General features: G+C 38.8%; 1 protein-coding gene across 1 annotated transcript in view; it reads right to left on the bottom strand.

The window, feature by feature from the left end:
- Positions 1-10,837, bottom strand: part of ANKHD1 (ankyrin repeat and KH domain containing 1) — a 147,275-nt gene that overhangs the window by 46,975 nt on the left and 89,463 nt on the right. Inside the window, 1 exon segment of the mRNA XM_049787352.1 lies at positions 2,003-2,758. Within this exon segment, the coding sequence (XP_049643309.1) occupies positions 2,003-2,758 (756 nt within the window).

A 10,837-nucleotide genomic window follows, 5' to 3' on the forward strand; every position in this document is an offset into this window, starting at 1 on the left:
AATGTACACTTTGTATAATTATGATCTAGTCATAAAAATGTTATTCCCAGGTCATAAATTTCATCATTATCCATACTCTTTTTTTTTTTTTTTTTTTTGGCTTTTGGGTCACATCCGGCAGTGCTCAGGGGTTCCTCCTGGCTCTATAATCAGAAATCACCCCTGGCAGGCACAGGAGACCATATGGTATGCCAGGATTTGAACCGCCGTCCTTCTGCATGAAAGGCAAACTTTGCCTTACCTCCATGCTATCTCTCCGGCCCCTATCCATACTCTCTCTGTTTGTTTTTGAACTGGACCTGGCTGTGCAGAGGGATCACTCCTGGCAAGCCATGGGGGAATATAAGCAGTGCTGGGAATAGTACCTGAGGCTACTGGGTACAAAAAGGCACCTTCTTTATTGAACTCTCTCTGACCCCACTAGCCATAATCTATGTCCAGATGGAAAACTGAGACTACAAATCAACATGTTAATTCATAGTTTGACAAATCTCAATGCTAAGTAATCAACATTAATCTTACGTGTCTGTGGATTAAATTTTGGGGGGGGGCCACACCCAGTGATGCTCAGGGGTTACTCCTGGTTATGCGCCCAGAAATTTCTCCTGGCTTAGGGGACCATATGGGACGCTGGGGATCGAACCGAGGTACGTCCTGGATCAGCCGCATTCAAGGCAAATGCCCTACTGCTGCACTATCACTCGGCCCCTGGACTAAATATTTTTTAATTAAAAAATAACTCCTTAAAATATTTCTAGCACTTTTATTTTCTTGAAGAAAAACCAAAACAGTTCTTCTCTGTAGATAGTACCTTTTACATATTAGAGGAGCTTTACAGCCAGTATAACAACTAACCACTGGAAGTTATATACATGTCCAATATAACCCCAATTTATCTTATTCCACATTTTAAAAGATGCAGTAAAGATTAGGAAGACTAAAAGCTCACAAAAGAAGAAAGGAACTGTGATAGCATAACTGGAATGGGATGGGAGGAGAGGAGAATATGACAAGAGGAAACAGACAACAGTAAGGAAAAAAAATGTTGCAATCAAGAGACAGAGGACTGGCCTGCCTTTGAATATCACTCCAGCTACATCTTAGTTCTTGGTCTTCATCCACTGTCAACAGCCATTCTGGCTGCATTTCTGAACTGGGCTCTCATGGAGGTGATACATTCACCAGCCATCTTTAGGAAGGTAAATGATTAATTGCACTCTTTTCCCACTGCTGCAAGGACAATGAAAGGGAAAGTAAACTTGTGCACCTCATTTCATATCTACTTGTAATTTTCCACACAACAATAAACAGAAACAGAAACTTTAAGGTTCTTAGTCCCTTGCTATTTTGTTTCTTTGCTTACAGGTGTGGATGTTTGTATGTTTGTCTTTCTGTGTGCATTCATCAAGACAAATTTAAAGTCAGCAAGATAACGATTTCAAAATTTTTAAAATATAACCAAAACTATTTTTTAACAAGAAATGATTTATAATTCTTTTCTTTTTTTTCTTAATCCCCCCCCCCAATTCTTTTCTATAGAATACTTTTTTTTTGGTTATAAATACTTAAATTAATAAAAAGCAATGTGATTTAGAAGGATGATTTTCAAACATGAAAATAACTAGCAGGAAAGTTTAATATGTTATTTTATGTGAATATCTCTAATACCTAAGAAATGACTGTAAGATCATCTACCAAGACACACAAAGGATAGTTTTAATACCAAAAGTCTAAACAAAAGGATCAAGACAACTTTACTTCTTTGCCCTTGAAATGGTTAACAAAAAAAGGGGGGGAGTTGGGGGGAGGGAGGATAGTGACACACTTCTCTGTTAGTACTGTTAAAGCTTAGTTGAATTCACTTCCAAAACATATGAGTAATTTTGCAGAGATAGTTCTAAAATAAAAAAGTACAGAGTTGGTATTTTGGGAGGTTTATGTAAAGAAGTTGAGTACACATATTAAAGAGAAATCATACAGTTACTTTCATTTCTTAACCCACCTGCTATCAGGTCATCAAGGGTGTCGGTAAGCGTCTGGGCTGGAGTTGCAACCATTAGTCCGTCTGGTTCTTGAACTAACAGCCCCTGATCATGTCCAGTAATAGCAATCTGAGGCTGTCCTATAATCTGATGATTACCTGATACTTTTTGAAGATCAAGAGAGTTTGTCGTATTAGAACCTAAGTCACTGGAATAGTTACACTGGGATGATAAAGGCTGGACTGGGGCAAAATTAATTTGTTCTCCTGATGGTGGAGACTGTTGTTCATCATCAATATCATTATCTTTAAATAAGATTGTGTCAACCAGAGGTAACTCTGAAAAGTGATCCTCTGGGAGACTACCATCTCCTTCCCCTTCTGGGAAGACTCCTCTATGAGAGCACTGCTGGTGTAGAGATACTGTGTCTTTCTGACTTTTGGTTTCCAAGTATTCTTTGGTAAATTGCTGCTGTGTTTTCATTTGCAACTGCCTTTCCACTTTCTGCAATTCTTTCAGTATTTTCTTCTTCTTCTGGACTTGTTCTTCTCTGTTCTTTTTAAGTTCTTCTATCTTATCTTTGTTCAGAGGTTCACCTTGAATTAGCTCCAATGATTTAAGCTGTGCTTTTTCAATAGCACTAATTCTTTGTCCCAGTTCATTCAGCTTGCCTTCAGTCTCCTCTACTATGCATTCCAAAGGCTGGTATGGGTGAAAAGGTGGCAGTACGTCCTGATCTGCTACCTGCAGGGAACTGGACTTCTGCTTGGATGTACCTAAGCACATGAAAAATGTTTGAAAAAGTGCCATGCTAAAAAAAAAAAAAAAAAAAAAAAAAAAAAAGAAAGAGAGAGAAAGAAGGCAAAACCCCCCTCCCATACACATATGGACCTCCCTTCCAAACCCTTACAACCAATGTAACATCAGTGGTAGAGAGATTAAAGACTAAACTCATCTACTACATACAGCACACACTGTTTTTTTGCAAATTCAAATATAAAAATTTTAAATGAACCTAATCTTTAGGAGAGGAAGATTATGAAAATGAACAAGGGCCAAGAAAAAGAGGATCAAAGAGGAAAGAATCTCAAAATTAATTTTATATGACTGAACTATTTTTTTTTTTTTTTTTTTTGGTTTTTGGGTCACACCCAGCGGCGCTCGGGTTACTCCTGGTTCCCTGCACAGAAATCGCTCGACTGGCTAGGGGGAACATATGGGATGGCGGGATTTGAAATACTGTCCATCGTGAATTGGCTGCATGCAAGGCAGCCCTACTGCTGTGCTATCTCTCCCACCCCTATATGGCTGAACTTTTTAAAGAACATAAAATCGGGGTCAGAGAAATAGTATGGAGGTAGGGTGTTTGTCTTGTATGCAGAAGGACGGTGGTTTGCATCCCAGCATATGGTCCCCCAAGCCTGCCAGGAGCGATTTCTGAGCGTAGAGCCAGGAGTAACCCCTGAGCGCTGCCAGGTTTGACCCTTGCCCCCACAAAAAAAAAGAACATAAAATCTAAAACAGTATGATTTTTGTGCGGTAGACCACATCTGGTGATGCTCTGAGTTACTTCTGGCTCTGCAATAAGTGATCGTCCCTTGCCGAAGAAAGGGGATCATATGGGAAGCCAGGGATTGAACCCTGACTGGCTGCGTGCAAGGTCAGTGCTCTACCGCTATACAACTTCTCAAACCCCATAAATTATATTTGTTTGTTTTTGTTTTTCTTTTCAGCAACACCATTGATGCTCAGGGGTTACTCCCGGCTATGAGCTCAGAAGTCGCTCCTGGCTTGGGGGACCATTTGGAATGCCAGGGGATCAAACCGAGGTCCATCCTAGGCTGTTGTGCACGACAGACACCTTACAGCTCGCGCCACTGCTCTGCTCCCACATAAAGCAATATTAAAATAATGCTAAAGATACCATTTGTGTTGGTTTAACTACCTAAAGCAGTAGGTTACCATTATTAACTGTGTATAAATTGTAGATCAAAGTGGGGGATGTTTTCCAAGTAGCAAATGATTTTCTAATATTAAAATAAATGTGAAATCATAGTTCAAAACTCTTTTTTGGATAAAAGGCAGGGGGTGCACATCCAACTTTCCTTAGGGTTTACTCCTGACTCTGCTTAGTAGTCACTCCTGATGATATTCAGGGACCTTATGGAGTGCCAGAGATTTAAACTGGGTTGGTTGCAAGGTAAATCACCTTAACCTATGGACTGTTTGTCCAGCCCCAGTTCAAAATTTTTTATTATTTTTATTATTTATTATTTTAAATTTCCACTAAGAGACAGTAGAATGCTTGCCTTGCATGAAAATGACCTGGACTCAATCCCCAAAAACCCATTTGGTCCCTTAACCTGAGCCAGGATAAATCCCTCAGGATTGCCAAAAGTGACACGAATACTAAGAAGGGCTGGAGAGGTAGTTCAGCAAGCAAAGCACTTGCCTTTACATCCAGCAGACCTGGGGTGAGATCCCCAGTATCTGCTTATGGTCCTCTAAGCCTGACAGGAGTGGCCCCTGAGTACCAAACCAGAAGTAAACTCTTAACAAAAATGATGGGAATGGCACAAAAACAAATTCATTTATTTAAGACTTTTATATGTAAAATATTCTATTAAACTTATAATGAACAATTACTCTAAATTTTATTTAGTTATTTATTTTGACCACACTCTGTGATGATCAGGAGTTACTCTTGGCTCTGCACTCAGGAATCACTCCTGGTCAACCAGGTAAAAGGCAAGAGCCCTATCTGCTACACTATCACTCTATTTGTGAAAGTATAAGAGAGAGACAATACTTCCTAAGACAAAACAGACTTCCTACATAGACTATCAGATATTACCATATTTTCCGGCATATAAGACGAGCCCCTAATTTTGCAGTTAAAACATAGGTTTAGGCCTATATTCGCTGTATCAGACAGAACGTTCCTGTGCTGCAACACAGTGCCAATTACAACAAGCAAAGATTCAAAGGTTATACTGTAATAGACTTCCTCTTTGACTGGCCAGTCTGAGCAGGCTTTTTATAGTGTAGATTCGGGTCCAAAACATTGTCTAATTTGCATGCAAAAAAAGCCTGCTTGGATTGGCTGAGCTAGAGAGGTGGACCAAGCAGCCTTGCAGTGATTGGTCCCTTATCATAGGCACCTTTTCTGGCAATTCCCTGGTTGCGTCAGTTAATCTCCCCCACGACATGAAACAAACAACACCCCATCCTCGGACCCTAGCACTGAACACGGTTAGCTTTTGCCAGAAGTGGCCCCCAGATCTCCTGAGTACTGTTTGGGAGCCCCCAAGAAAGAGATTTGGAAACTCTGCGGTCTGATTGTTTGTTTGTTTGTTTGTTTCATTTAGCAGCATACTGAATCATTTTTCGGGATGTACTCGGCGTATAAGACGACCCCGGAGGGTTGACTTTTTTTTTTGTTTCAAAAGTCGTCTTATACGGAAAATACGGTAACAATGTATGCTGCTAATTCCCCTTGAGACAAAACAATTTTTCAAACACAAAAAGGAGGAAATACGCAATAAACAAAAGCTACTATTTTATACTTCATTTATATCAACTCTATGGAGAAAAGGTAAGTCTAAAGATAGTAATGATGGTTAAGTCAGTTGTGAGGATAAGAATGGTTCACAAATAAGTATGAAAGATCTTAATGAGTGATGAAAATCATCTAAGTCTAGATGGCAGTGATCATACAACTCTAAAATTTACTAAAATTATACTGTACATTTAAATGAGCTTTATATTTTGTAAATTATAAACAAAGCTCTTATAAAAAAACTGTAAAAAGATGATGCATTCAAAATTATTCTTAATTCCAAAGGGAAAGAGCCACCAGTTATATCTGAAAATGTTTTGAACTTCAAGACAAAAAAGTAAAAGGCGAAAGGGGGGAAAAAACACAGATTAAACTGATTCCTCTCCCTCTCCCTCCCAAAACAGGAGGTCTCAAATATCTGCAACTTGTTAACCAACAAGGGGAAAAAAATAGTTTCCATATACTGTCCCCAGCAACGTCAGAAAAATCAGTTCTAAAATCATTGCACATTAAGAAATGGAATTATTAGTTAAAAGCAAACTTTAGCAAGACACATTATTTATATTCACTCATATATATTATCAAAGTAGTTGAAAAAACTATCTGCTCAGAGTAAAAACTTTTAGTCTTGTGAGGTAATTGTGTGATTATTTTTTTTCTTTCTCTGTTTTCCTTAGTCAAACAAGATCTATTTTATTAAATGAAACTTGGCTAGAAAGATGTGAGAAAAGAGAAAGAATGGAAATAACATGTCCAAGAGAGAAAACAGGCTTCTCCAGAGTGGCAATAAGCAAGCAAAGAAACAGAGGCAAGTAAGCAAAATAACATATTTAAGGAAGAACAAAGGTTTGATGTACAAGTCTGATTATTTTTTAAGATTAATTATGAGGATTAGTATAGTCAAACTACCTAACAATAATAAATAGGTAAGAAAAGGACATGGGTCAATGGTTAAAACTGCTGGAAGAGGGTGGCACCTACGTGATTAACTGCTATAAAAAAAGAATGTTTGATAAACCTGCCAGAACAGCAAAAAAGGCTTTGTTTTATTCTATTGTTTTGGGGGCACACCTGAATCTACTCTCAGGGTTTACTATTGGTGGGCTCAGGTTATCGTGTGGATGCTAGGGATTGAACTTGGGTCAGTGACGTCAAGGCAGGTACCCCACCTGCTGTACTTGCTCTGGCACATAGAGTCCTTTTAAACATCTATAAATTTTAAAATACTCATATAGCTGCTGTGAAATTTATATTTAAGATTAAGGAAGATGTGGGCCAAAAAGGAGGCAAGGGCTTTTAAAGCTCTGCTTTGCATCTGAAAGACCCATGGGCCTATCCCCAAATACTATTGTACTGCTCCTTTCCTACTGTTCCAAAATAAGATTAAGAATAACTAGGCAGGCATGGGGGACCAAATGGGATGCCAGGATTCCAACTGCCATCTGTCCTGGATCGGCTATGTGCAAGGCAAACACGCTACCACTGTGCTATCTCTCCAGTCCCCAGATTAAAAATTTTTATAAACAGTAAGATGATCCCAGGGAAAATTTGAATTTTGAAGACTTAATAACAGATAACAGAATGGTCTAAACATGTTAATAAAACCAAAAGGAAGTAAAAGACTCTGAGAACCACAAAACTACTAAGACTAATTTAGGTTGCTTTTTAATTTTTATTTTTTTGGTTTTTGGGCCACACCAGCGACACTCAGGGGTTACTCCTGGCAGGCTCAGGGGATCATATAGGATACCAGAAATTGAACCGGAGTCTGTCCTGTGTTGGGTACGTGCATGACAAATGCCTTTTACCTTACTATTGTGCTATTACTCTGGCCCCAATTTAGTTTTTTTGAGTAAAGATGGTATTAGTCGTGTGTGTGTGTGTGTGTGTGTGTATTTATGAGGGTGGGAGAAATCAGAGGATAATGAGAAAGATGATATTAGTCGTGTGTGTGTGTGTGTGTGTGTGTGTGTGTGTGTGTGTGTATTTATGGGGGTAGGGAGGAAATCAGAGGATAATGAGAAAGATATTAGTTGTGCGTTTGTTTATGGGGTTAGGGGGGAATCAGAGGATAATGAGAATGCACGAAAAGCATTTCTTTCCTCAGATAGACAAAGAGACTAAGTTTAAATATCTATAACCATAGAGTGGGATTTCCTAGAGATATGACAAATATCCTTTCAGGTACAAAATTTTCAGTGAGGAAGGTAGTAGTAAAAGATGAGAGAAAATGAAGAGTTTTATGCCCTACAAATATCTCCCACTGTTCATACAAATAACATATGGTTACATATGGTAACATAGTATGACATATCAGACATAAACTCATTTTAACACTGATTTGGATTCTATACTTCTACTTCCTCACCTTTCATTTCTCCTCCATTAATAAACTAGAAGGAAACCATTCTACAGAGAAAATTTATTTTATAACCTTTATTATTTTAGATATCGAGGGAAAGGGGGATACATATTAGACAATTACTTAATTTGTTATTTAAATAGTTTAATTTTATTATTGTGTCTATTTTAATTCACTGTGAAATTAAAAAAGTGACCAATGGAAAAAATAAACAGGCATGAAAGCTATATTTAGATTTACGTTTCCTTCCTGATTTTATTTATTAAACCAGGTCCTATAATTTTCTTGCTTTGTTATATCACTACATTGTATCTTGCTTGTCTGTATTTAATGTCAGACTTAGCAGCACTCAAGGCTCACTCCTGACTCTGTGCTCAAGGCTCATTTCTAGCAATGCTATGTGACCATCTGTGGTGCCAGGAACTAAACTGGTTATCAGCCTCAACAAGACAAGTAAATGCTCTAATACTTTGCACCATCTTCTTACTAGACAATTTTTTGAGCCACACCAAGCACCCTCAGGAGTTACACCTGGCTCTGCACTCAGAAATTGCCCCTGGCAGGCTCAGGGGACCAAGAAGGATGCCAAAAAGCAAAACCTGGGTCTGCCCCAGGTCATCCGCATGCAAATGCCCGACCACTGCACTATCACTCTGGCCCACTAGACAATTTTTGTTTGTTTGTTTGTTTTTGGGTAACATTCGGGATGTTACTCCTGGCTCTACACACACAAATTGCTCCTGGCAGGCTCGGGGGACCATATGGGATGCCAGGATTCGAACCACCATCCTTCTGCATGAAAGGCAAACACTCTACCTCCATGCCATCTCTCCGGCCCCTGTTTTATTTTTTTTTTTTTAAGTTGATTTTTGTTTTTGGCCGCATCTGACAATGCTCAGAGATTACTCCAGGTTCTACATTCAAGAATTACTCCTAGTGGTACTAAGGGGCCCATATGGGATGCTGTAGATGGAACCTGGATTGGCCACATGAAAGGCAAGAGCCCTACCCACAGTACTTACTGCTCAGGCCCAGTAGAAAGCAGTATTTAAAACCTCAAATTTGGGACCAGAGAGATAGCAATGAGGTAAGGCAACTTGCCTTGCATGCTGAAGGTACATGATTTGAATCCTGGCATCCCATATGGTTCCCTGAGCCTGCCAGGAGCGATTTCTGAGCGTAGAGCCAGGAGTAACCCCTAAGCACTGCCAGGTGTGACCCTAAAACCAAAAACCAAAAACCAAAAAAAAAAAAAAATTAAAAAAAAATTAAAAAAATTTTTAAATTTATTTTTGGTTTTTGGGTCACATCCATCAGTACTCAAGGGTTACTCCTGGCTCTGCACTCAGAAATTGCCCCGGCAGGCTCAGAGGACCATATGGGATATTGGGAATAGAACCACCATTGGTCCTAGGTCGGCTGCATCCAAGGCAAATGTCCTAACACTGTGCTGTCTCTCTAGCCCCTAAATTTTAAATTTAAAATTTAGATTTTAAGCAGTATTCCCAACTGAGTTTTAACTTAAGGGATGGGGATGATAACGTAGAATGAAGAATGGCATTGTATCAAATGTAATGTAATGTATATTATCTAACAGTAGTTACATTTGGGTAAGTTCTGCATATTGTATTCTGGATTTCAATGCAAGTCATTACTTTTATTTTTTTTTGGTGGACTTTGGGTCATACCTGGCTTGTGCTCAGGGAGTTATAAGGGATGAAAGATGTTGAACCCAGTCAGCTGCATGCAAAATAAGTATCTTACATGCTATACCATCAATCTGGCCCCAAAATAGGAATTTTTAAAATGTAAATATAAATACTAAAAAATACTAAAAACAGAAATAAAATGTTATATAAAATGTGAAAAAGTAACTGTTGAAGTACCACAGAGAATAAAAACATTTACTATCCTAATAACATATCAACACACATGTAATAATGTCTTAGAAGAAGCAAAAGGCCAGTATTATTGTATCACTGAAAGGAATATATTAGAGACATAAATTAAAAAAAAATTGGGGTGGAGTCCCCACACCCAGGATCCCATTTGGTCTCTAGAGCCTGCCAGAAGTGATTTCTGAAAAAAAACTCACTACCCCACATTTCAATTTACTTAGATATTAAACATAAATTTTCCTTTCTGCACACAATTCTCTTCTAATTTATTTCTTGGTTATTTTGAGCTTCTGGCAGGCTCAGGGGACCATATGGGATGCTGGGTATTGAACCCAGGTCCATCCTGAGTTGGCAGCATGCAAGGCAAACAAATACCCTACTGCTGTGCTATCACTCCCAACCATATTTGTTGAGATTAACAGCACTTTTGAAAAGTCTGAATATTAGGAATCCAAAATTTAATTTCCGTTATTTCTGAACTTAATAGTTAATAGTTCAGAAATGGACTCCACTGACAAAGGCTCTGAATATTCTAAATAAATGTTTCTCAACTATTTTCTCACTGTGGCCCCCTTCTGATCTTGTTTCCTTTCTGTTGCCACCCATTGGCTACCTTATGTGGTTTTTCCCTTTGTTCTTTTCTTTACCTTTTTTTTGTGTGGAGGAGAGAGAATGCTCAAAGTTTTTTTTTTGTTGTTGTTGTTGAGGGATCATTCCCAACAGTGCTCAGAACACCACACTGAGGCTGGAGATAGAATCTGTGCCATTCAAGTACAAGGCAAGAGCCTTACTCACTATACATCTATCTCTCTGGCTTCATTTGATAAAAATTTCTACCTTTCATCAAGTGATTGTCTTGGAAAATCCTGGAGGCCACAGAGAGCAGCCATATGGCAATCCAGCTGAAAAATATTGTTTTAATGGCTAAAATTAATATAACAGGGTGGGAAGGTGGAGAGGCACTCAGATCCCACTGTGGCTCTGCTGAGGCTCAGAAGGAGACAATATATGGTACCAGAGATTAAGCCCTGGTCTC

The sequence above is a fragment of the Suncus etruscus genome, chromosome 14, assembly GCF_024139225.1.
Source record: "Suncus etruscus isolate mSunEtr1 chromosome 14, mSunEtr1.pri.cur, whole genome shotgun sequence".
NCBI classification, from domain to species: Eukaryota; Metazoa; Chordata; class Mammalia; order Eulipotyphla; family Soricidae; genus Suncus; species Suncus etruscus.